Source organism: Falco naumanni, chromosome 3, assembly GCF_017639655.2.
Source record: "Falco naumanni isolate bFalNau1 chromosome 3, bFalNau1.pat, whole genome shotgun sequence".
NCBI lineage: Eukaryota > Metazoa > Chordata > Aves > Falconiformes > Falconidae > Falco > Falco naumanni.
This window is the reverse complement of record NC_054056.1, coordinates 91,004,016-91,030,814: the sequence shown is the minus strand read 5'-3', so window position 1 is coordinate 91,030,814 and position 26,799 is coordinate 91,004,016. Positions and strand designations below refer to the sequence as shown.

Here is a 26,799-nt window from a genome sequence, read left to right as displayed (position 1 = left end):
CTGGCAGCTTTGGCTAGCTCTTTGCCTTCAAAGCAGCTGTTCATCCCATTCAGAAACTCCCACCTGTGAGGCAGGAGAAAAATCCTGGGGAACCAGGGGCAGTCTGCCTGACCGCCTGCCGTGTTTATTGCTAGATACTCCCTCCGGCTGTATTTTCAGCCTTGCCTGCTCCAGGGCACCGACCCTATATTGTAGCCAATTCCTGACCGCCCGTGCTGCGCAGGCAGCACACCGCCATTTTCCTGTTTCATCTGATAAAGGCAGCACTCCAAACTTCTGGAACAGAAAGTGAACCACACTGCATTAATCATGGTATAGACCCTTTATTAGTTCAACTTTTATACAAAGTGTTTTTCAAAGTGATACAAATAGTGTTACTGTTTCTTTTACAGACTAGAGATTAAGATCTGTTAAGCTCTGTTTTATCCTTGCGTATATAAAGGTAGAAAATGTAAATAGATTGGCAGTGAACCATAATGCTGGAAGACAGTTCAATGTTTTATTTGTTAATAGAAAGTTGCATAGAATTGTAGGTCTTTATAAAGGCATCTATCTATGTGGTAAAATCTCCCTGACCTACCATACTTCGCCTGACAAGCAGTACGGGAGAAAGGCAAGGCTAGTACTGCTCCCTTTAAATACTATCCAGCACTTCTAAGTAAAATGGCTGTAGAAAAGCACCATGCCAGAAACATCCAAGAGGACACCATGTGGAAAATTTAATTTGCAGGGCTACCCATTTCTATAAATCTTAGGAACTGTTTGCCACCTGGGATCTATTAATGCATTAAACTTAAAAACCACCTAAGAACATCTGAGATAAAACCACTCTTGGGCAGTCAAAATACTTCACTATCTTAGGTGTTTTGCTGGACTGTGTAATTCCATTCCCTTCCGTGCTGACAAGAAACTCTCGTAGATGTGTGCTACTAAATTAACATCTCATATGAGACTGTTAATCTAGTACTAGAATCACACTAATTAAAAACTGCCACCTTAATTAGGAAGTCCAGTAAAATTCCTTCTTGCCACTCTGGCACCTGACTCGGATGCATGGCTCTCACTTCCATGCCTTTTGTGGAAACTCATCTAAATCTACTGGAAGCTCTCCCCAAAAGTTACTGTTCTCACTCCAGATAAAGTAATCCCAGCAGCAACAGTCCGTACTGGCCAAGACCACCAACAATTTTTTGCTTTGGGAGGAATGCAGGAGAAGAGGGAATGCAGCTTTAACGCTGAAGCAAACAGAAGAAAACAGGATTTTGTCTTGAATTTGATCTCTCAAGTGGAGAAGTCAGTTTAAGGGAACATGTATTTGTAACTGGCTTCTTGGGTATTCAGAATAAATACGTAAATGTTGATTTTCTTTCCAGACAAACTTACCACTTGCTTTAAAATATTATTTTTTAAATACTACCTTGGTGTTATTCTTTTTCACCCAATTTAACGTAGGATAAAAATTTGCTCAACTCCTTGTAATACCTTGTAGCCTCACGCACTGAACAGCTTGCTCCCTCTGAGTTTTACTTGTGAATCTCCCAGGTTGGTACTGTTACATTTCATACCCACTTAATTGTGGATAAAGATTTAATCTCCTTTTAACTCTAATGCTGTGTTAACAGTAATGCCACAAGCCAGCTGGTGGCACGGGCTGGCGCAGCTGCGTTGTTGCTCCTGGGCTGAGGGAAGACAGTCAGCCTGCACTTAGTCTCTCCACTCTCCACAGTCCTTGCTCACCCTCTTCTAGCTCCAAAGTGCCATCAGAAACAACTAAAAATACAACAACTGTTTGCATTTGCACAGTTACTGGTCCATTTCAGTAACAGTTCCACTTGCTCTCAGCACAGTTAACCTGTCAGGAAATGGAACTGCTTAAAGCATGATTTAGTATGAGAACACTAATACCAGTAGTTCAGTGCTGGAGCCCTCCCGTAATGCACCTTAAGCAGTGTCTCTCGTATAATCCTAAGATACGATTGTGACTAGGCAAGTAGCACTTCCAACTTAATGTCTTTACTTACACCAAGTCTGCTACAATACTTGGACCCTTAGTTTTTATAAAAGGGATTAACAGACTATTTGAAAGAAAGAAAATTCATTGCCTTGGTTCTGCCAGCTGCTATTAAGAGCCGTGTAATACATGAAACTGGAAAAGCTAAAAGTAGATAAAATATTGAGAGATAATGGCTATTTCATTTCAGCCTAGTTAATTATAAGACAAGTAAAATGATGGCCATACTTCAGCATATGCCACCCTGTGAGTGGTTCATTGTCAGTGGAAAATCTTAAGTGCAGAACAGTTATCAACACAGGGGAACGGGAGATTAAGTTTGAAGTAACTAGAGGGGTCTGACGCTACTAGCTGCTATAGGCCCATTTAAGGTACCTCTGCAAGTGCTCCTCGGCTGCTGAAGGAAAGCCGAGCTGGCAGGTCACCGCAGCAGCACGCGGGCCCAAAGCATTGCCACATTTCAGCACTGGAAGTTCAGGTGCTCCAGAGCTGGCAACTAGAAGCTACATAGATGGCGCAGCTGAAAGTCCCTTCCTTACCACCCAGGATGTGTTTGCTCACGGTTTCACGTCTGTCACTTAGGGGACAGACAGTAGACCACATGTAACTATTACATAAACCCTAGTTCTCTATACTAGGAGGAATTTAGTCATAAATATGGGTGAAATTCAACATATGCAGAGATCCCATTATGGAGAAAGTACAGAGCTAGTTAACTTGCTTTTTTTTTCTGCAGTCAGAACAGAAAAGATTGGGTTACTGCCCTCCAACTTGAGAAAGATGATCCAGCTCGTCTGAGTTCTATAGGATTTTGAAGTAATTTTCTTCTTTCACATTAAGCAAAGTAGATAAAGTCACATCACAGAACCACAGTTACAGTACACAGAAAAGCACTGGATTCATTCTAATAGCATGAAATCTGGTGTTGCCAAGAAGCTTCAAAATTAGCGTGAATGCTGCAATAGAGTCACACAGACCACAGACACTAACAGCTTGCTTATTTAGAACACAAGATAATAAAAGCATTCTTACCTTCTACCTACAGCTTTAATATGCACACTGATGCAAGTGAATTGACCACTGAATGTTTTGCGTGATTGAAGGTCTTCCCAAATTATAGCTACTATTTTATTGTTTCAGATTGTTAAATATGCCTGCTTAAGAGATGTGCTACGTCATGAGTTGGTGAGACTACTATAGTGACCTAAATGCTTTCAACGATTGTAATTTAATCTAGAATGTAAGGACTGAAACCATGTAAATATTTGGACGTAACTTTCTTTCAGAAAACATGAAACATAACAAAAAGCTTTTAGAGAGGATTGTTTTTGTTCGGTTTTAAAAGCACAAGACCTGAACATGTTCCCATCTGCTTCAGTGGTACTAAAGAAACAGCAAGTTAGAAGGATTTGTTAATGCTTGAAATTAAAACAGCTCTGACTGCAAGTCTTCATAATGTAGTGTATGTGCTGAAGAAAGTTGCTGCCTCTCTCTTTGGTTATGCTGTTAGCCACAAAAGCGTTGGTCTGAGCGACAGCAAGGCATGCACAGTGATGTATTTGCTTTCTAAACTATAAAATTAGCTTATTCAGATTTTTGCACCTGCACACGTTCCTGAAAGCTCCAAACTGATTTAACACATTCAGTAAACAGGAGGCCAGGTTCTTCCCTAGTTACTCCACTGAAGAGCTGCAACAGATAGAATATGGCTTTGTTATACCACTGAAAAAAACATGAACAGGCTGTGTGAGAAGTTTACAGAAAAGTCTTTCAACTGTACAGATTTCTCATGCAGTCCCTATAGATAAATGCCCCCTTGATTTGGTATTTGTGGGTTTGTTAAAAAAATCCTAGCTCTTACAGAACTGCAAACTTGAGTACTAATAGAGACATCTGAAGTCCAAGTGACTGCACAAGCATTCATCTGTTGTGGACTTTAATGTTCAAGTAGCCTAAAGCCTGCCAAAAGGCAATTAAGGATACTCTAGGTATTTCTATATATGCTTTAAAGATACTGAATACTGAATGGCTGGTCTTAAGCTTAAACGACACTGTAGAAATAGTTGATATTTCCACATATAAAAGCTTCAAAATTTTCAATAAAATGTAGATCCCTCCCACAAACTCCAGGTTACTCACGTATCTATTTAAAAGGTTTTAGATAACTATTACCTTGGACTTCGGTATTAGTCTCTTAAGTGTGTATCAACCTGGGAAATTAGAAAAGCTCTAAAGTAAAAGCCAACTTCACCTGAAGCTGTTATGTAACAGTAGAATTACAATTTAAAGTGCTTTCTTTCCACCTTGGAAATAGACCTTCTACAGACTATAAACAAACAAAATCTATTTATTTCTGTTACTGACTTTCCCCCAGATTAAATACATCCCAAATGTCATTATTGATGATGACACTTTCTTTCTGTTTCAAGTATAAGTATAAACTAGACCATATAAATGGACCATAACTGACCAGGAAGGAAACAACCTTTAAGTATCTTTGACTTTAAAATGCTCTAGGCTTTCAGGCTTGAAAGACTCCTGTAAAAGATGTACTGAAGAGATATAACAAAGCAAGTCTCCTTCCCCTCTTTCATAAAAACATTAGCTAAAAATGTATTTGCCAGTTATTGATTTTAATGCTCAGTGTTCCTTAAGAGAAAATTATCTGTTTGTTTTTATGCCCCAAGAGGAGATCAAGTAGTAATCTAGATTTCAAAAGAAAACAAATCTGAAATGACAAAGTTTACCAATCATTCCTAGAAAGTAGAAAAGTTTGCCAGATGGTCACAGAAAATAGAAGAAAATGCTTTTTGAGCTTACTTCTGTTTAGATAACTGTAACTTCCCTAGGTTTTCGTTTTACACTTTCTAGTCGTGTCAGAGGGCGGAAATTTGTTGACTTCCTGCTTCCTTCTGTAGTAGTTAATCGACAGTCCTTCTGCAGCCCCTTCAGCAGCTCCATTAATTCCCGTTTTTCTAGCTCTGCCTGCTCCAGCTCTTGACGGTGCTGTCTCTCTGCAGCCATCAGAGAGCGTACATCTGACATCATTCGTGACATCTGACTCTGAAATGCAAATACACATTTACTCCAAGAAACACATTCTTTTCTAATGATGGTTGTATGAACTTGAATTGGCCACGCATGAAGGGTGAAGTATTACAAAGAATAAGCAACACTGAAATAATTTTTTGATAGACAGAACAAATGTAAACAATTTGAGACACAATCCAGCATTCACCTTCTGAGATGGTCTTGTTTCAAAGATTCCAATACAGTTTTCCTAAATGTGCAAAACGTTTCTCATAAAGTATAACAAGAAACAGTGGACTTACCTAGTTGCTGCTTAAATTTTCTATCTGAAGACTCCAAGCAAAATAAGGTTTTGGTTATATTCAGATACATTCTTCAAGGACTTAACGTCAAATCCAGTAAAAATAAAAATTTAATCTATAAAGAACATCCATTGCTTTGGGCTTTAAAAATCATTATTCTGTGATACAATAAGAACTAGATGAATGAAAGGATAAGACTGCCTTGCTTGTTACTTGATTAAGTTTGCAGTGCAACTCTCCCAACCCTTTGACCACAGCTGAACCATAATGTAAGTACCACTGCCTGCAGTAGGACTCTGTGTCAGCACTGGATTATGCCACCTTGGACAGCACTAAAAAAGGAGCTGAATATTCAATTACATCAAATTTGCGATGTGTGCCCTACGTTTAGATACTGAAAATGAGTTTCAGATAGATGTGCCAACATGCTATGTATGCACAGAATGATGCAGTCCTTGTACAGGGGTACCCAGGTTAGCCCCAAATGAATTTGAAGTAAATAAACCACAAGAATAAAGCACTCAGCCTGCTTCTCAACCGAGCCGATTACCCTGGCAAAGCATTATGCTAACACCTCTTTTGCTTCCCATACTTAATCTAATTCTTATTTCTATGAGACTCCACTTACAAAGTAAAAGACAACTGCTGGGAAAAGCAAAAAGCTAGACTGTTAGGAGAGGACAAAAAAGAAAAGAAAATTATCATACTTACCTTCAGTTCTTCAATTTCATTTTGCAGAATACTCTCTTTTTGGACCATGTGCCTTCTCTGTGAATCTAACCTCGACTCCATCTCATGTTTTGCCTCCTCCACTCTGCAGATCATTTCTGACCTAAAAAATTTATTTCCCCTTGTTAAGCCTTGTAAGCATGGAAAATAATGATTTTCAAATTCCAGAAAGCCTTCTTGCAGCCTAACAGCCCAATCTGATTCCCATCATACTCCGCAGGACACCCCTCTAGAGGCATGATAGTACTGTTTATTAATTTAAATAAAACTAGCATAGGAAAGTGCATTGTGCCCTAGGGGCACTGAGTGACCATACACAGCTTATACAGGGGACAACTGTATCATATTCCTGAAGTAACTCTATAAGCTCAAGAACACATATTTATGATTTTAAATGACTTATGACCTTTTACGTATAGTATTTACTTGCTTAGTATTACTAAACACAGTCAAGATAAAAAGTTTGAATACTATAGTATTGCTAAACATGTAATCCTGTCACTTTTATGGTGGATGCTAAATGATGGTATGCAGTAAACTATTATAACCTAATCATTCACACAGCCTTATAGCCAAAACCTAGCTGGTACTACATTAACCTTTTGAGTTCAAAAACCAGGACCAGGTAGCAGAACCCCTTGCGTTTCAATGCATTTGAACCAGATTTGAGCCTGACTTCATCGCAATATTCAAGAGCACAAGACTTGGTGAGCTGAAAGACAGAAATGGGAAGGAGCATTGGGGGGAAAAAAAGAAAAAAAAAAAAAAGTCCAACTGGAATATCATGGGAGGGGAAAGGTACAGGAGCATATATGAGGGAAAAGAAGATGCCAGTAAGAAGAGTCATATTCACCAACTGTTAATAATCTGCCAGGATCTTAATAAAAAAGTGGAAATTAGACCCTAAGAGGTTTAATCTATCAGTCTGTACTTGCCAAAATAACTAGAGATTTTAATCTTCTGGATCTGTATAAACTATAAACATATGTGAAATATAAACTAAATATAATCATTAATAATGTGACCTTGGGTCTACAGCAGGCCAATGGAAAAAATGAAATTGCCAACTTCAGTCCAGCTTTCTTAGGTACTTTGTCATTTTAAACAGTCAGCTCACAGCTTTGTTGAGCTACAGGCAATGGTATTTTAGGATTTATAATAACTTGGGGAAAAAAACCACAACCAAACCAGCAAAAGAATCAGAAGAGTAAAAATTTAAAGTCTATGCTGACATAATACTCTGACCTATTAGTATCAAGTAATTAACAGGCTATTTAACACATACCAGAATCTAGTACTAGTATTTGAAGTGCTTCATGCACTGTTTTTCAGGCCTAGACTAACACAAACATCAAAGAAACAGAAGATTTGTACCGAAGTAGTTCTAGCTCAGTTCTTAGCTCAGCTACGCAATTATGCTGTGTGTCTTCTGCACTGAGAATGGTGTAACCACAACCATTAGGGCATTCACGGCTCCGATATTCACACACTGCCAGGTGACCATCTAAGTTACGTCGTTCAATCTGAACTGTACAACCTGAACAGGGAACACAGTAAGGTAAGCCAGTTGTTTGCAACTAACAAAAGCATTTTAATTAATTCCAAACAAAAACACTCAAGCAAGCAAGCCGCAATATCCTGAGCTAAGCAACAGCCAATCTGTTAAAGCAATGAAAAAAGTGATTTCTTTAGAACATGAAATATGATAATTATAACACGCATAACTAGTAATAAAACACTTTAAAAAAGTCATTATGATATTTATCCATTAACTGAAAATACTGAAAAACTGAAAGTAGGTATTTTATGTGAAGTCTTCTACTGCTGGTCTGGCATTAAAGCAACTTCAGTAATGACAATGCTGATGCCAAGCTAAGACACTAGCAACTTGCCTGTGCTTCCACCATAGATTGCAGTGACTGGAATTGAAGAAGAATGCAAATGTGTGAAAAACAGTAGGTTACCAAATTTAGGAATAAAAGGTCCAAAGACACGTAGTAACAGCAACGGGGGTGACACGGAATATAACCTTATTTTCCTGACAATTTGTTGGTCTTATGTATAACATACTAGACCACATAAATAAACAAGAAATTTATTTATGAACTTTTAATAAATGATGCAAAAATAGAAACATTTCCACAGAAATTCAAGGACACAAACTTTACAAATCTGCAGTGATTAAAAGTAAAATGTAGAGAACCAAAAATGAACACTGTATAAATTATTGCTACATTTAACACTCCAAACTTGAAGTTTGTAGTCTTTAATATTCAATCTTTGAGGTACAGTTTGCTGTAATACAGGCTTCCATTTCATTTGAAGATAAAATTGATGTAAGAAAACTGAAACAATGGTGCAATGAAACTTGCCAACAAACTACACCAGAAAATTACAAAACACAGCCGCCTCAAGAAGCTTTACTAATATAATGACTTGTAATTGAGGTACTCAAAATACACTCCGATGTATTCTTGAGAAAGAGTTCGAGATGTAAGAGCCCTCACACCCTGAATACCAGACATCAGAGATAAGGTGTAGTAACTCTATAAATGCTACTCTTCCTGCAGAAAGTAACAGAGGTGAATTTGAAGCATCTGCAGGAGTCACTTACTGCTAAGAGAAATTATAACTTCTGGTGGAGTGATTTTAGCACCTTAATCGTCTTATAATTAATTACAATGGCAGACTTGACTATGCCCTTAGCACCATTTATTAGAAATTAACTTTGCAGGAACATATGACATATTGAATAAAATCGACTGGTAAATTACAGTACTATGTTCCTTTTTAGCAGTATGTTTCTTCCTCAAGAGGTGTAAGTTTGTTTTAAATAAAAACCTTAACATGAACACAATTCTAACCAGAATTTAGCTCAAAGCAATTCTTATTTCCAAAATACATTTTTATTAAAACCATGAGACAGAGTGGGTGGCTGCACATGCACCAGGCAACAAGCTATTTTGTAAATAAATTGCAACCCATAAGCATTCTGTAGGTGCTATTATATTCATACAAAAATCAAAACGAGCAGACAAAACTGAAATCCAAATTCATAACTTGACAGGAAGCAAAACAAACGCACTGCTGTATTTTCATAAATTTGAAGTCCATCATACTCATTTTGGTTAGTTTTTGGATAAGAAACTATTGCTAATGATCATGATTGCCATAAACGGGTAACACATTTTGTTCAAAAACACTGCTGTAAAGAGTAGATCATGCCAAAGCTTTGAATTTCTGTATGGAAATAACAGCCATTATTCCCATTCTATTGACAGAAAGACGACAAACACGTTTTCTGAATATAAAGGATTCAACTTCTCTGAAGGTTACTCACCTGCATTGGAGCAAGGTATCTGACTGTATTCACACTCCCTTTCATGCCTGTCTATAGATTCCAGAGAACAAATCATTTCACAGCCATACTCTCTGTTTTTGCAATGTAGCTGAAGACGGTTTAAATCATTTTTCATATATCTACATGCAAAAAAAAAAATCAATTTCTTCTTAAATCTGGGAACGCAATTGAAAAAAAGGTCTGTATTTTCAACATTTGGGAAAAGAAAGTAAGATTCTAATCTCCATTAGGAAAAACCATGAATATTCAGCTTATTTGATTTTTTTTTTTTTTTTTTTTTTACAATTAAAGTGATCATATTGGAAAAGAACAGGCTTAAAGGAAACAATGTTAATGGAACATTCAGTCTCCAAAATTAAATGTGCAAATTAAATCTTTATTTTTGAATAAATTTTTAATCATGACCTTTTGCTAGCTCAGGAGATATTAGCAATAACAAACACTAAGGCTACTCACTGTCACTGTTTGTGTTTCTAAATATGCCAAACCAAACTGACTACAGTGAGTACAGACAACCTACAAATTAAACTCTAGGGCTCTGCCTACGCTACACCTCAACTTTCCAAAGAATAAAATCTTATTAGTGACAAAAATACTGAGAGTAATAATAAGAGTTAATATAACATGTGTGGCTGAAGGTTTTAAACGCAACGTAAGTGTTAATCTGCGCAAGATTAGACAATGCAGGGGTTAAACAGCAAGCAGTAGCTACTGATGAAGCTGTGCTGGCAATAGCAGGAATTAATAAGAATAGCTCAGTCGGAAAGGACCTACAATGATCAACTAGTCCAACTGCATGACCAATTATGGAAGACACTTGCCAAAACAGCCTGTTTTACAACAGATATTCTTACAACTAAAGACCTTTTTAAAAAAGGATTTTAAGGCAAGAAGTTTGGTTCATGTCAACAGGAATTATTCATTACAACTCCCCCTACAGTATCGAGGTAAGACTAAAAGGAAAAACAAAAGCTATACAGTGTTTAGTGACTGTTACCAAGAGTTGCTTTGCCTCTTTCTCTAAAAAAGCATGGGAAAGATTTGGTGCTGTAGAAGACATTCAGAAGAATATCCAGACAGACATCTAGAATCAGCATTCAAGATACAAAAACGTGGAGAGAACAAATTAAGTGTTCTTTCCATTTTGAAATTTAATACCTTGAAAGTTAGTTAGAATAAATAGAAAATGCTAATGCTTTCATGCAAATGATCGGTTTCTGCCACAGGCATATTGGATAAAGACAATGTGAGAGACAGTAAATGACAAGAGATAAAGCTGTGCAAGCAAATTTGAGAAATCCTAAATTCATGTAATTTCAACATACAGCAAGACTACTGTATACCTGTAGAGAGGTCGCAGCAAAGATACATCAATCATTTGTCTGTCTTCAGGGCAGTTACTGTGATGAACAAGCCATCCATGTATACAAGCAGTACAGAAAGCATGTTCACAAGGAGCCTGTAATGGATCTTCTAACACATCACGGCAGATGGAGCATAATAGCCCTTCATTAACATAGCCAACAAAACGCTCGATATCATAACCCATGCTCTCCACACACTTTCAACCTATTAAAAAAACACACAGAAATAAAGTAGTCTTTGTCCTGAATCCATATGGCTAGATCCACAAAAAGTCCTGGAAGCAATTCTAGAAATATGGAGAACAATGTGAATAAAGAACTTCACATGTGAGAATGCAAACACATACTTTGTGGTGACTAAGATTTAAGTGAGGATTTGAGGACTGTACTGCTGGATGTCAGAATCCCAATTTCATATCAAGATTCTCTGAATTCTGAAAGCAGATTTTAGTGGACGGTTGAGCCGTGCTTCTTCTGAACTCTGTTACGGAACATAGTTCTACCAGCCACGGTGAAACATACAGTTTCTATTTACTTGACTTCTACCTGAGGCAGAAACATCACAGAAGTTCATATGCAAATGTTTGCTTTCCATTTTAATGCCTTTTATATAATGCTTAACATACTTAACGAAACAGTGTCTTTACAGACAATAGCTGTGGCACTTTCAGCTAGCAATTTTGTATTTATGAACTGCACCATCGCTTAATATGTTGTTTTCACGCTGAAAAAAAAACAACCAACCTAAGATTCTCTACTCATTGTAGACATCCACTCCAGAGGGAAAAGCATGAAATCTCTACATGCCTAGAGAAATACTTAATATCCAGGAAGAAAAAGAAGCCAAAACTGTCACTAACTGAAATAATGAGGAGCTACTGTCTTCTACATGGTCTATTTTATAAAACCGAGTAGCCTTTAAATGGATTTGAAAGCTTTGTGAAGAAGAACTAACAGGCAATCTGCCTTCATCAAAATCCGATCATGAAAAGCCTACTAGAATTTGGTAAGACTCCACAGAACTTACCTAAAAGAATGTTTTAGGCTTTGCATTCCTCCTTAATATAAAAAAATAACCCCACTGAGACCCCTGAAAGATGTTTCCATGAGTTTTTCTAAATAAAGGAGAAGATAACCTACCTTTTTAGATTTTACTACATATATATATATATGCAGTTTGTCAAAATACTTCAGAAACAGTTTTCTGATTAGTAAGATATGTAATGCTTCCCACCTTAAGTTTCTCTTCACTGCTTTATTATGCCTATGAGAAAAATTAGAAAGAGAAAGGATCAGTAGTGTTTCCTCAGTTACGGAGTCCTATGTCTAACCAGCCAGCTGCTGAATAGATGCTGTCCTAACAGCCCATAAACACAAAGCTTTCCAAAGCAAGCCACTGTAAAATCTACAATTCAACACAAGAGATCTGACTAGATTAGGGGCTGGGGCAGGGGAGCGGGAAATCATCAGTGTTTCTTTCAATTATTACTGATGCAGACACTTACCATAAAACTGAACACACTGCTGCCATTTAAATTTGAAGTCTTATAGTTTTATTTGTAAGACTGAAGACAACAGAATACAGTATTATTGAAGAGTAGCAGCTGAAATCTGGTAAAATTATATACTTTAAAAAGATGAAAGTCTCTTGTCTAACCTGGTTTTATGGAGGCTTGACATGCAGTTCATTTTTAAAACAAAACTATCACAGTCAGGCTCATTTTATTGACAAATAACATTCACTTGATGTGTAGCTTAACTCAGGATGCTCACTTAAACAAAAATTAAAAGAATGTCATCACTTAAATCCCTAAAATTGATATCTAGCAATTGCACTATGACATTCAAAGAGAATCGCAATCTGAATTAAAACTGTAGTCTTTAAGGACTAATGTCAAATTTTGCTCTAAAGGAAAAAAAGTTTGCAATTCCTCTTCATGAATATACTATAAATCTGGTATTTAGAAGATCTTATATAGCTGAGTATCAAAGCATATCTTACTGATTATGAAAGGTTCTTGTGTTAAAAAGGTATTTGCTAAGATTAAAGTTAATAAAAACCTGTAATGAAAACATACATAACGCAAGGAAGAATGCGTATTACCCAAACACAAAACACATCATCTGCTACAGTTTCCATATTGTGTTTTCTTTCTACTGGCATACTTATTGTACAGCCAAAACCTTGGCTTGCAGATGCTTGAGCTAGTTTTAGATTAGCTGGGACACCTACTAGCTGGGTGACCTAGTGACAGCGTTGCCACAGCAGCAGGGATTGCAATCCATGTAGACACCTGACAAGGTCCCAGGCAGATTTCACAGACCGCATTTAGCTCTGTGCTTCTGTGGCTACACTGTCATCAACAACCCATGGCCACTGAATTTACAAGCATCTGGGATATGCTGTTCCTTTGGCCACAGCATGGACATTCTATGTCTTAGAAAAGTCTGCTCAAGAAATACCATACTACGAAGAGGACAAACAATTCTTTTCACACTGTTGTTGCCCTGTATGTTTTTACAGGTCTCCTGTAAAGACAGAAAATTCAGAACTTTGCTAGTTCACTGTGAACAAAATGAGCGTTACTTTTGCAGAGAGCTGTAATTTTAAAGGGCACCAAGGACCACAATGGAAAGTTTAAAGAGAGGAGAACAATGCTAATTATCAGTAGCAGAACATGAAGTCAAGTACTAGTTCCCAATACTGATAAAAGCATTGAAATATATAGTATGTTGTAGAAGAATGGCTGCAGAAGCGTGGCCTTAGAATCTCTGAAGATCTGCACAATCCAGGCCTGGTATTAGAATAGGCCTGTAATTAGAATTGTACTGAAGTTGCTGTGCTGAAGTTAACAAGAAAGGTAGCTTTGAGCTATTCTTGAATCCTGAGACCAAGTAATTACGTTGTGCCAACAGGCCGTGGCTGTAACAAGCTACAGCTGCTGGGAAGGCAGATGCAAGGCCAAGATAGGGAGTGGTATGGGAATATAGGGAGTAACAAACTACAAGGCTGAAGCACAGCAACACAATTAGCTACGTGGATAGAATGCTTATTTTAGTCATGATAATTAGGGGTGTGAAAACCACACGCACTTAGAGACTAATAACCAATTATATCTTTGCTTTACGAATATGCATGTATATTGAGTCTATATAAGTAATGTTAGAAATAATAAAGTTGAGCAAGATGCATAACTCATATTGAGCGACTTCTTGACTCCGGCGAACCCTTCTCCCCAACAGTATGTTTATGCTGGAGGACTGTTAAGCAGCATATACACAATCTATAATTTGAATTGTGCACCTAAAATTTTGATTTGACTTGGTGGTTCCCAGAGGATTCAGCTTTTAGAAAACTTTCATAAAGATATAAGATATGACAAAACTGTGAGTATTTTTGCTGTCCCAGGGTTTCTGCTCTACTGGAATTGCAGATGCTGTAAGCTACATTTTGCACACATGTGGCTGATCCCTGAGCACCAAGTCTTCAAGAAACTCTTTGGCATATTTTAACAACTTTGATGTCTATCAGAATGCAGGAAAGGGTATTTTTAGCAAGTGGGAAACAAAAACTTTGTGTTTCACAGCAAACTGAAGTGCAACAAATATTATATATCTATATATGTAAAGCCCTAACTAAACCCAGAGTTCAAATAGAGAGTGGATGGGAACTTTGAGGCAAAATATACAATCAAGAGGGGTTCTGATGAGAACTTCAGCCTGTTTTCAAGACTGATGCTGGAGCAGCACCATCCCACATAGTGCCATAAACCTTGTGGCTTTGAGCCTGAGACCTACAGCAACAGCTGCCACTGAAATCCCAGACCTCTTCCAGCAGAAATTCCTGACATTAAGAACCAGAGATGTTTTATCTTCTGCCAGCTTCAAAAGATGCACTTTAGTCAGCAGATAATCAGAGGGAGAGCATCAGATGAATGCCACGCACTCTAGCAGTACAGGCGACTTTAGTCAGTACTTTCTGCCACAAAACAACATCATTTTCAAATTCTGCTCTTCCCCAGAAACGTCTCTCTTTCCACTTGGCCTCAAAACCTTTTGTTCTACTTCCATTACAATTTATTGATTGTCACACTCCTTTTTTGTTTGTACCTAGAAACTACATTATTTATCACTGCCTTCACATACTCCACTAACATTTCCAAACCTTGCCTTGTCTTTGGCTTCTCTGGTCCAGAATTCTGCCCATCACCTGGCCATTACCAGTGACACTTTCCACGAGGATATCTGGAATTTGTGGGTGCCAAATCTGGAGGGTAGAAACCCCACAAACTGTTACATGCTATTTGCTTTCCATGGTTTTACATGTATTTTATTTTCCCCCATAGTTTTTGACAAGCAAAAATCTCCACACTTCACAGATACTAAGAGCCAATTTTTAGCAGCTGTTATCCCATGTTGTTTGCCATGCAGAGGCACACCTAAAACCAGTCCTGAGGTATGTACTACACTGCCTTCAACCAGAGATTTTGTGTGGATTGTGTGGATGCACAGAGAATAGACATGGGATGTAGTTCCCAACAACATAATCGCACAGCTTGCTAAACATCTGGCACTAATCAAAGCCATTCCATTCTAACAAAAACAGGACACTGACATCAGATTAGTGACTTGCATTTCCCCATCTACAGTAGTTTCTGATTTTTAAAAACTGGGGTTTTTTTCAGGTGACAAAACAAAGCATAGATTTTGAAGGGCTGAAGTGAATCATGACAGCGGATTTGCATCACTAATACAGCATTTTCAGAAGTGCTGTGTGACTGGAAGAACAAACCATCTATGCAGGGCCCAGGGATGAGGTGACATTAAAATATGATATTGCTTCAGCTTCTACTTTCACAAAGATACACTGTACTTTAAATCTTGCTATATCGAAGTGATATTTTAGGGTGCCTTATTACCACTCTGACACAGTCACTGTAAGCCACTTCAAGCCAGCATTAATGTTCAAAGAGGCAGACTCACCCCTTCAACGGTGACAGTACAAGCTGTTTCCATAGCTACTGGATGTATTATTTGGGGTCGGAACTAGATGATCTTTAGGGACCCTTCCAATCCAAACCATTCTATGATTCTATGATCGCACCGGGTAACTGACCTGTTTTAAGACTGAACTGGTGAAAAAAAGGAGTTTTAACCTTGGCAATTGTCCTGCAGTAGCCCAAGTGAATCTGTCTGCTAATTAACATCATCCTAGCCTCCCTCTACCTCCTCCCTTGAATCAGTAAATTAATTTAATTTGGCCCTTTCCTGAACTTAGATAACTAACCTTACAGACAACTACTCACTGATTTGCTGGGCTAAGTTCTTTTGTAGATGGCTCAGCAAAGGCTCAAGTGACAACGGAAGTGGGGCAAGACAGGGGATAAGAAACTGCAGCCAGGGCAGAAAGGAAAGACAGACAGCAGCAGTGTCTGATTAAGGCTGCTATAGAGCTACTGCCTCAGCTCAGCTTCCTAGACTGGTACATTGTGGAGTCTCATGAATGTTTGTGTAAGAGAAAGGGAACAGAAGAGGATAAGAATGAATGGATAGCAACACCAGCTTACACTGATGTGAAAAAAATTACTTAACAAAAGCTTCTATAATAACCAGTAAGGGATATACAATTAATTTAAGGCCTGCGCCTCTACCAGGAACTACCAAGGAAACTAGAATTACTTTGACAAAGAACATTTTTATGTAACATTTCCACTTGCTGTCGTGCTGCAAAACCTACTCAAGGTGGAATGATGCAAGATACACATCTCACAGGCCACTTTTTAGGCTTTAAAGGGCTGGACCCCGCTGCACAGCGGCCAGAGGGCCTCTCCTCAGAGGCTCGGGTGGGAGCGCTGCACAGGCACAGGGAAGGCCTCTGGGCCACGCCTGGGTGGGCTCCTCAGGAACGGCCAACGCTCTTGGTCACAGAGAACAAAACTAACTGGAAACACCTGGAGAAGCAACGCACCGCCAAGGAGCCGCACCCAAGCGGCCTCACTTGCCATTATCTCCTCCTCATCTCCTCAGCAGCATGGCACAGCCACGACCAGTCCGGCACAGAGACTGACGGTGCAAGCGCCAGGCCTGCCGCCGGCGAACGACCCCTGACAAACGCTGAGGTCCCCGGCGCAACGCCTCCCGCCCCACGGCCCCGCTCCGCTCAGCCAGCCGCTGCGGTACCGCTGCCCCCCTCGGCACGGCCGCCCGCCGCCGCCCCGCCGCCCGCAGCCACCCACCTACCCACCCGCCCCCCCACTCACCCGCCCACCCCGGCCGCCACCGCCGCCGCTGTGCCCCGCCGCCGCCCGCTGTCGCGAAACGGAGGTTACTTTTGCAGCCGCTCTTGCTTGACGGCCGCGCGGCGCAGGGAGCGCAGCGCCCCCGCCATGCTGTGTGTGGCGCCGGGAGCCGCCCCGCGGGGCCCCGCCACGCGCGCGTACCTCAGCGCTCCCCCGGCGGAAGGGGCCGGGCGCGCGCGGCCGGGGTGACGCCGCGCCCTCCCCGCCCCGGGCGCGCGCGCTGGGCGGGAAGCGCCGCGCGGGGTGGGAGGGGCACGGCGCGGGGCGCATGCGCGGCCAGCGGGCTGACGGGAGCCGGCGGCGGGACAATTGAGCGCTGAGGCGGCGGCGGGTCGCCGGGTGGAGGGGCCGTTGGCCTCCCTGTGGGAACGGCGGGCGGAGGAGCCGGCTGGGCGCTCCCGGCCCCTGTGTTTGCCCACAGGGAGCCTCCCCTTCTCCCCCCTCATCTTCCCGCTGCCGTTATTGGGAGGCTGAGGCGGGGTGTGCCAGGTAATTTGAACAGCGTTTCTTTTTGGGCCTGCTCTAAATCCGTACAATTATTGCTCGTTTGAGGTGATTTTTCACTAATATTCAAGGCGGTGCAGTCGCTGCCTGCGGTTTAACTTTGAGTAAAAGTTAATCCTGTGGTGGCATCTTTGTAATCGCCTACAAAAAACAATTTTAGCCTTGTCACCTTTGCCGAGAATATCTTTTCAAATGTTCAGGAGAGCTGCCTGTTAAGTTTGTGCCAAGATGAGCAATGTAACTGCCTTTAAACCAGGATTCGGTGTATGCTGTGTTTAATGTGTAAAATTTTGAAATATTCAAAATAGATCTATTAAACATAAGTATTTGAAATATATTTGAAATGTAATTTATTTTAATGCAGCTGTTAAGATGCCTTTAAGGAGAAAAATGCTGCTGAATTCAATGCTTGCAAAACCAGATGCATTCATGAGACGTTTCAGGCTGTGGTTGCATGGTATGCTTAATTTGGTCAAGCTAGGTTGCTAATAAAAGGCGGGAGCATTGCTTTTCTCATTATCTCCAGATGTTTCCCAGTAACCATACCTAACAGTGCTGCAGGTACTGGGTGAGTCAACATATTGGTGTCTGTCTCGGAGGAAAGGGCATGTTCACTTGTCAGTTGATTTAGTTGTAATGTGGAGCTATTCCTTGCCTTTGCTACACCTCCTCTGATCCCATCGAAAAGATCTAGTGTCAGTCATTTGTTGCACATCCATAATGGCCTTTTTTCTGTATAGTACTGTAAAGATACAAAATACAAAACTATTTTTTTGTGGTTTATATTGTTATTATATTTTACAAAAGCTTACATTTTGAAGACAGAGAGGTATTGTTGGAAGCAATATTACATTTTAAGAAACACAAACCCCTAATGGCTTTTGTAGTTGCAAGTAGGTAATACTGGTAATATTATTACATGTTCTTAAATTTGACAGGAGTGAAGTTACTGAGTTATCAAGGGTCATATCTTTAAATTTCTTACTAATTTGCAAATTTCTTATGAGTCTTTTTAGTGGTTGAAGACAAAATGGCAGTGCAAAGTCCAAACTGATTTGGAAACCAAAACACTTTAATCACAGATACATGCAATTTATGAACTGCACAATTCCCCTGTTCCACAGGATAAGTGACAAGCTGCAGAACTGAGGTGGGCAGGATTAGCGTAGTAGTTCAGCCATGCTATGCACAGTCCTCGTGTGGAGTTGTGGAGTGTCCTGGGTTGTCTTCCCAAGTGTCACCGTGCATTATAGGATTGGGTAGAGAATTTGTTAAAATTCACATGGTGCCTGAAACCGGCTGTGGTCAGTGCTGACACTCACAGTCTGTTCCTCTGGAAGGTTCTTGACACTCTTGCAACTTTCACAATAACTATCGGTTGTTTACACTACAGGTACTCCTGTTATAACCAAGCTACTCCCTTATTGCACAGGGTTAACTAAAGTTCATATGCTAACACTGTTGTCAAGTAGGCATAACTTATGTGAACCACTGTTGATGCAGCCAGAGACCTCTCTCCTTGTACTTTTAATAACAGTCACAATGGAAGTAATAGCAGTTCAGGCCATTTTGTCATTAAGGTTTACATCTAGTAACAGCATCGTATATATGCTAATTTTTCAGACGTGAAGGAGATAGCATACTCGCATTAGTGTCTGCACGTTTGCAAAGTATTTTGACAGTAGTCTGTTACTACTTGCCTGTGTATCTTGGAAAGAAAGGTTGTTGTGCCTTAGTAAGCCACTGGAGTGCAGAGTAGTGTCAAAAAAGTGCAGAAACACATTGGCTGTTGCAGCGGGATACAAACACTCTTTCAAGATGGTAGAGCAGTTTGTGTTTGCAATCCATATTATGGTTTATTTTTACCTAATAGTTGAGGGGGTCAATTAAACTAAACAGTCCATGGTACAAATGGAGAATTAAACCAAAATATGTTCCATAAATTGCTGTACCGTGCTTGTCTTCATCATTCCAGCTGATGGGATGTTCTATTGGAATTTTCTTTTCTTGTTTTGTTTCTATTACTTTGAAGTATTAAGATTACAACTTTTTATTCCAGTGGTTGCAAGTATGCTTTGTCATATTAACATTGGTGTATGTTTGGTTTCGTCCTGTGTTTAGGGGAATAATGGTCTTATATTTTGAAGGAAAACCTATAGTATGTTCCTTCCCGTGTTCTAACGAACATAACATTGAGTTACAATATCCACTGTAATTTTGAGATAATTTTCTGCTGAGTTCTAATCTTAGTATAGTTAATCTGACTGACCAATATAATTGACTTATAATGCAGAATACTATTCCCAGATATGAAACGTACCTTCAACATTTGTGATTCATTATGCACTAATAATAGGCTTTTCAAAATTACCTTTTAAGTGTTTAGAATAGTTGTTTCAAATTGTCTTTCTTTTATAAACTAGTTTAAGTTTGTTAAGCAGCCCCACACTGCACATCTCCAGAGCATTTCTTGCTATTCAGAACTGCATTATTTGCTTTACAAATGAAAAAGTGTTCAACTGCAGAATTTGCTGTAGTCGATCTTAGTACATAAACAATGCATTGCAACGACACTACTTAAATTGTATTATTCTTGTGCATTAAGATGGTTACTTGCAAATCCTTTATGCTATCTTTTATTTTGTTCTAAAATAGTGTTTATGTTGTTATCTATGGATATATTTTTATATTTAAAGCCTATTTTGACTGCAGTTGTCTTTATCTGCTTCCTTCCTTCCTTTTCACCCTCCAGAGCAGTACGACTAAGTATGAGGCGATCGGCAGCTCCAAGTCAAGTGCTAGGAAATGTAGCCAAAAAGCCAAGGTTTATACCACCAGGAAAAAGTATAACAGTTCCTCTCAAGAACGAAACTAAGGAGATGGATCAAGAAATGAAATTAAAGGAGGTAAACTGAACAGTGCACTAAAATGTATGCTTGTACAGTATTGTAACTAAAAGATAGCATCTGAGTTCACTGCGAACAATCTCTGCTTAAACGATCGGTCTGTTCAGAACAGATTTTTATATTTTTGCTCTTACTGCACTTGATCTTGCTTCTCAGGTAGGTTTTTCTCAATGTGTGAAGCGGATGCAGAAAAATGTTTTTCAAATAAATAAAAGTAATTGGTATTCAGCCCAAATACAATTCCCAGTGTAGTGGAGGCAGGGATTGCATCTTGGCATGGACATTGTTGGATTCAAATGTTTGAAATGATTTGGCAAAAGCAGTTAAAAACCCAAGATACTTGGTAATGAAATATCAGTACACTGAGTTGCAGTTTTGCTGCAAGGAACTCCCTCTGAAACCTTAAATATCAACCAAAAAAAGCATCACAGCTTTTATTGATTTTATCTACGGAAGACTTCAATTAAATTCAATTAATAAACTACTTGCGTAAGTGGTATTTGGTATTCTGTGCATGTGCTGTTTGATGTGAACACTGGGTTGCATGTATTTGTGTAGGGATGTATATATTTATGTAGACAGTTTGATAATGAACATTAGTATCTATTAAAGATCCTTTCTTGTTGCTCTTTTCTCCATTTCTCTTCAGCTGCATGAAACAAATGCTATTGTGAATTTGTTTCTCTTTTGCAGATCGATGAGAAAGAGAGAAGTGCTTCACTGCTTTCTAAAATATATGGCCAGAATGAAAATGCAAATTTTACACAGTCTGTGGAGTCAACTGGAAAAGTAAAGACCATAAAAGCATGTTTTGGCATTAATAAGTGTAGCAAGATGGAAATGAAAACATTAAATACACCCAAAGCTGGTAAGATATTCTTTCTTATTTACTTCCATGTGTCTTAAGAGAATTCTAAAGTTTATGAATGATACGCTACTTACTAAACTTCTATGAAGTACTAATATAAGGGTCATGCAATAGTGGCATGATTTGGTGTTCTACTGGGTAGAGAGTGAAAGAAACAAATGTTACATGATTTTTTTAAATAGAAAAGGAAGGAAGTTGATGGTTTAGGATCCAGTTGATAGTGCTGCTATCTATGTCTTTCAGAAGAGTACTATAGCCAACTCATTGTAATCCAGAGCAATACTAAGATGAGAGTTGGGATACCCTAAATAGTGGAAGCGTGTTTTAATTGGAAAACTTATGCAGAGCCTCATGCAGACAATGCTAATAATTGAGTGGGTTCACGTTTTTCAGAATTCATGAGGGTTTCTTTTCTTCAGTGCAAGATCCGAGCTGTTTTCTTCAGTGTCTCCAGTGGGCAGTTGAGGTTCAAGCATGGGCTGCTAACTGTAGAGTAGCACCAGAGCAGAACTGGTTCTGTTAATTCATGTGTGTGCACTTATTTACTTGTGACCTGTAGTAATGACTATTACTTCAAAAAGCTAGGTAGTAAGCAAAGATACTGAAATGTCTTTGATGCATATCTTTGAATGCACTTTTATGGACCTGAATGACTGTGTGGGGTTGACTGTCTTCGTTTCCCACCCTTCATGTGCCCTGACCACAGGTACACAGTGCAGGGATGTTCTGCATTGAATGCAGATGTATGACCTCAGGAGCCCAGTGCATCTTGGAAGTGTTGCACTTGTACTCAGTTAATAACATTGCTGGATGAAAATTATTCCTCTTGGAGCCAGCTCAGGCATTTCAACATCTGTCTTACAGTTAATTTACTGTTGTTTCCTCATAATTAATTACATTGATAATGATCTTTCCCTTTGTTTTAGGGTTCATTTAATTGACAATACTTTGTGTAATGAGTGTAGTTTTAAAAGAGCATTTTATGACCACTTATTACCTTGATTCCTTAATAGTTAGAATTATAATTCAGAAGGCTTTAATAAAGTTATATTTAATTTTGTTTGTGATAAGAGCTGCTAAATCTGGAAGCCCTACAGAAGTAAAGCTGCCATAGCTCTGTGTCCCAGGGTCCAGCCAATATTGATGCAGAGCACGTATTCCTAATAGGCAGGCATACATACAATACTTATATACATATGCATGTGGTTGGTAACAGGCTAACACAGACAGAGAACACAGCACTCAGGCAAACACAAGCAGGCATCAGTGGACACATCCTGTTCCCCTCTCTTGGCTGATCAGGGTGAAAGCCTGTTTGTGGAAAATAAATGAATATACATATATCTATACACAAACAGAGAAAATATAGGTATCTCCATGTGGTAGGCTGACCCTGGCTAGATGCCAGGTGCCCACCAAGCCCACTATCATTTGCCTCCTCAACCAGACAGGGGAGAGAAAATATAATGAAAGGCTTGTGGGTCAAAATAAGGACAGGAAGATCACTCAGCCATTACTGTCATCGGCAAAACAGACTCAACCTGGGGAAAATTAGTTTAATTTATTACCGTTCAAGTCAGAAAAAACCCACCTTCTCCCTACCCCTCCTCTCTTCCCAGGCTTAACTTAATTCCAGATTTCTCTGTGTCCTCCCCCCAGGTGGTGCAGGGGAATGCGGTTATGGTCAGTTCATCACACATTTCTGCCATGCCTTCCTCCTCAAACTCTTCCTCTGTTCCAGTGTGGGGTCCCCCCCATGGCAGACAGTTCTCCATGAACTTCTCCAGCATGAGTCTTTCCTATGGGCCACAGTTCTTCAAACACTGCTCCAGTGTGGGTGCCTTCCATGGGCTGTGGTCCTTCAGGAATGGACTCCTCCAATGTGGGTCCCCTGCAGGGTCACAAGTCCTGCCAGCACACTTGTTTCAGTGTGAGCTTTCCACAGGGTCACAGCCTCCTTTGGGCACCCATCTGCTCTGGTGTGGAGTCCTCCATGGGCTGTGGAGTGGATACCTGGTCCACCATTAACCTCCATGGGCTGCAGGGGTACAGTCTGCCTCACCATGGTCTTCATCACAGGCTGCAAGGGAATCTCTGCTCTGGCGCCTGGAGCACCTCCTTCCCCCTCTTTCTTCACTGACCTTTGTGTGTGCAGAGCTGTTTCTCTCACATGGTCTTACTCCTCTCCTGCTGCAATTGTGTTGTGCAGATTTTTTTCCCCCCATCTTAAATATGTTGTCCCATAAGGTGCTGCCACTGTCACTGATGAGTTCAGCCTTAACCAGTGGTGGGTCTGTCTTGGAGCCAGCTGGCATTGGCTCTGTTGGACATGGGGGAAGCTTCTGGCATCTTCTTACAGAAGCCGCCTCTGTAGCCCCCTTGCTACCAAAACCTTGCCACGCAAACCCACTACGCTTCTCTAACTGATCTTATGCGCTCAGTCTATTCAGTAGCTGGCTTTTTGATTTGTTGAATTCCCCTGCTGTGGGCACATGGGCATATGAACCACTAAGGCCCACAGCTCCCAGTGCAATTGCTGGTACTCAGACCTGTGCTCCCACAGCGAAAAACACACTATAGGTCCTTCCAGTAACTGGCCTCAGACACTTGATGTACTTAATGGTGAGGGTCCTGGATCCACTGGTCTCCCAGTTGTCTTGTGCTCAAGAGATGCACACATACAAACATGCCTCTCTGGTATCTAGACTTACTGGTAGCCAGCCTGCAGATGTCCTGCTCTCTCCAGTAACTTGCCTGGACTTACTCATCCTTCTAGTAGCTAACTGTCAGGCCCCCTGGTCTCTCTAATATCTGGCCCAGACTTGTGGCTACTCCAATACTTGGGTCCCAAGCCTCTTATCCTAGTTGCCAGCTAGTCCCGCTTGGTGTTTGCTAGGGAATCACACAGTGGCACGTGTACCCAGGTGGTATGCATGGGCTCTGGCCTCTCTGCTTGCTGGTGTGTCAGATACCTGGGCCAGGTGACCTTGTGTGAGCCAGCTGCTGACATGTACACTTCCATACACACTTAGGCATTCAGAATAGAGTCCCTTCACCCAGGAAAATATTTAGAAATATAGTTTAATAAGAAGATGGTACAAACTGTGTCAATAGGGTGCAGTGCATTGCTGGACAAGCATACCAGGTGGTGACCTGTTTAAAGTGGCTGCTTTTTTCCTTTTATTTTCTTGTGCTTGTTCCTCCCTGAACCACCTTCATCTGTGCCCCCTTTTGCTTTCCCTTGCTTTTTTTCCTTCAAAAATTCGATTATAAGCCTTGTATAAATCTCCATTTCTAGCATCATATGAGTTCCTGGCCCCTGTAGGCAGCAATCCCCTTCGTTCTGTAAGGTGCTCTGGAGAGCCCTTCCTATTGACTCTTATTGTTGGGTTTTACTCCCAGAAAACAGTGGTTGATCAGTCCCCTGTGATAGCCCTGAGAGGATGCTGCCATTATCATGTTATGTGACCCAGAGTATATGCATTCTGGCAGAACTAATGTGGGAAAACTCAGCCTCCTTCTATGTTTGAAGTCCTTCTGGTCTCACGGCTTTTGTGTTTATCTGCTGCGTGCTGTAACTTCCAGTTCTTCTGATGAAGCTCATACTTGCAGAAAATTTTCAGTGTGTATGGGACAAGTTGTTTGAGTGGTCCTGCTTCCCTATAGGTACATCTGCAAAAATTTGTGTTTGTTGGTTCTGTCTAGCAGTGCACTTGAAAGATAGCTAGTGGATTTATTTCCAAAATAATCTGGGAAATCAGCAGGTTTTGTAACAAAAAATGGTGTGAAGTGGAAGAAGATACTAAATATTTTCCAGTATCATGAATTCCAGGTGTAGCTGGTATGGATTCTCTGTGATGACTTTAGCAAAATAGTCAAAAAACTTGCGGAGTGAGACAATGTTTCTGTTGATGCTGTTCTGCTACCTTTTTGAGTGACTGAACAAGCCCTCTTGTGCCAAAGCCCTTCTACATCTGTAGAATGGGGCTAACCCTACAAGTCTTTGTAAACTTGTGATAAAATATGGTATAAAATAAGGATATCTAGCATTAGTTAGTTATGGTCATCAGGTTCACTGGTGATGTAAGCACTGTACTGTGAAAACAGTCCTGCATTGGGGCTCTGCTAAGTAATTTCTTAACAACAGATTTTCCAAGACAGCTTCTGCCCTTTACGTCACTTTTGTCTGCTCTTCATTTCAGTTAATGTAGCAATTACGTAGATTGTGTAAACCATAACCTCCTGTAGTGTGAAATGAAATTGTTTTGTCAAAGCTGGTTTTGGTATGAGATTCAGAAGTAATGGAAACCAGTTGTGAAAGCCAGAGTCAGTTTGGTTTTTTTCTTATTAATATTGTAATGGAATTATATCTGACTTCCAGTCTCTGCAGCCAAACAAGACTTCTCTGTTAAAGGGGCATTAAAATAATGTAAAAATTGAAAAAGAGTGTGTATGCATTATTTTGGTTTATTGTCTCCATATCATTTAATGCAGATTATAAACTTTTTGTTAGCTTGATATCATGCACAAAGCTGCTGTGTTTGGGTTTCCAGTGCAGTAGTGGAATGTGTAAATAAATACCCTGGTTTCCATTGAAATTCTTGTGAAACACCTGTGGACCATAGGACAACTGCACTGTTGATAGAGCTAATCTGTCTGAAACCCAGCCCTGAAAATGCTGCACAGTTCTTTCAAAAAAACTTATCTGACACATGATGTCCATTTCCTGGAGTAGACAAGTAAGGATTTGATTAGATAGCATCAATCTAAAAATTATACACTATCTGGCTTTTTAAAAAATACTTGCTTTTCTAGGCTTCTTTTCAAAATAAACTTTTTCCTAAAATGTCATAAATAAAAATAGCGTAAGGGACTCTGAAATTCTGTGAGATATTTCTAAAGACATTTTAATAAGATTGTAGCAACTATTGTTGAGTGAAACCTATGTGTTGTGATTTTAAGATAGTTTGAACTCTTAAGATATTGAACATGCTGTTCAACAGGCAGTTTACTAATTGTGATTGAGTTGTAAATACTGGAAAACTATGTTTTTGCATAAATACATATCTTTGTAGGAAAATGATCTTTACTACTGCTCTATGAAACAGTGTCTGCTTGTTTTTAAGCAGCAAAGAGCACGGCAATCTCTTTGGTACCTTTGTTTAGTATTCAGAATATAGTACTTGTTGACACTGACAATGAATGTGTGGAGGGGAGGTGATTTATTTGACATTGTCATTAGTGCTTTTTCTCACAGGCCTCCAGAGAATTCTATCAGATAAGTCTGTGTGCTCATTAAAAATGAAAGTTACTTTAACATTACTAAACTATTTAACAGTAATTGAAAACAGAATAGTAAATGTTTTTGGAAGGATATTTTTGCAGCTCTTAAAAATGCTTGGTTTCTACTTGTCCTCATTACATT

The 26,799-nt window shown here is 39.8% G+C and overlaps 2 protein-coding genes across 5 annotated transcripts in view; one reads left to right on the top strand and one right to left on the bottom strand.

Annotated features, from left to right (window-relative positions):
• Positions 1 to 307: 307 nt before the first annotated feature.
• Positions 308 to 17,142, bottom strand: LOC121084668 (RING finger protein 151-like). Of its 4 annotated transcripts, none has more exons than XM_040586458.1 (7): positions 17,127 to 17,142; positions 12,032 to 12,061; positions 10,777 to 11,002; positions 9,413 to 9,552; positions 7,447 to 7,609; positions 6,055 to 6,175; positions 308 to 5,074 (listed from the first exon to the last, which is right to left on the bottom strand). In XM_040586458.1, exons 3-7 carry the CDS (start codon positions 10,980 to 10,982, stop codon positions 4,838 to 4,840), a joined length of 867 nt encoding a protein of 288 aa, XP_040442392.1. In that variant the 5' UTR covers positions 10,983 to 11,002; positions 12,032 to 12,061; positions 17,127 to 17,142; the 3' UTR covers positions 308 to 4,837. The 4 variants fall into 4 exon arrangements, with proteins under 4 accessions (XP_040442392.1, XP_040442394.1, XP_040442391.1 ...); XM_040586460.1 differs by lacking the exon at positions 17,127 to 17,142 and having other exon boundaries at positions 308 to 3,700; positions 4,832 to 5,074; positions 11,938 to 12,061; XM_040586457.1 differs by lacking the exon at positions 17,127 to 17,142 and having other exon boundaries at positions 11,938 to 12,353.
• A 241-nt stretch (positions 17,143 to 17,383) lies between these two features.
• RAD54B (RAD54 homolog B) overlaps positions 17,384 to 26,799 on the top strand; it is a 70,042-nt gene continuing 60,626 nt past the window's right edge. Inside the window, exons 1-3 of the mRNA XM_040586201.1 lie at positions 17,384 to 17,585; positions 20,353 to 20,506; positions 21,200 to 21,374. Coding sequence (XP_040442135.1) covers positions 20,369 to 20,506; positions 21,200 to 21,374 — 313 coding nt within the window. The 5' untranslated portion in view covers positions 17,384 to 17,585; positions 20,353 to 20,368. The remainder of the gene's footprint in view (positions 17,586 to 20,352; positions 20,507 to 21,199; positions 21,375 to 26,799) is intronic.

What these genes read in the sequence shown, in the direction of transcription:
- LOC121084668 (XM_040586458.1), bottom strand. Translation starts at nt 10,982, where the DNA reads ATGGGTTATGATATCGAGCGTTTTGTTGGCTATGTTAATGAAGGGCTA. An exon ending in ACTGAGCTAGAACTACTTCG is followed by an intron (nt 6,176 to 7,446) that starts GTACAAATCTTC and finishes TAAATTTTTTAG; the next exon opens with GTCAGAAATGATCTGCAGAG. An exon ending in ATGAAATTGAAGAACTGAAG is followed by an intron (nt 5,075 to 6,054) that starts GTAAGTATGATA and finishes TTTGCATTTCAG; the next exon opens with AGTCAGATGTCACGAATGAT.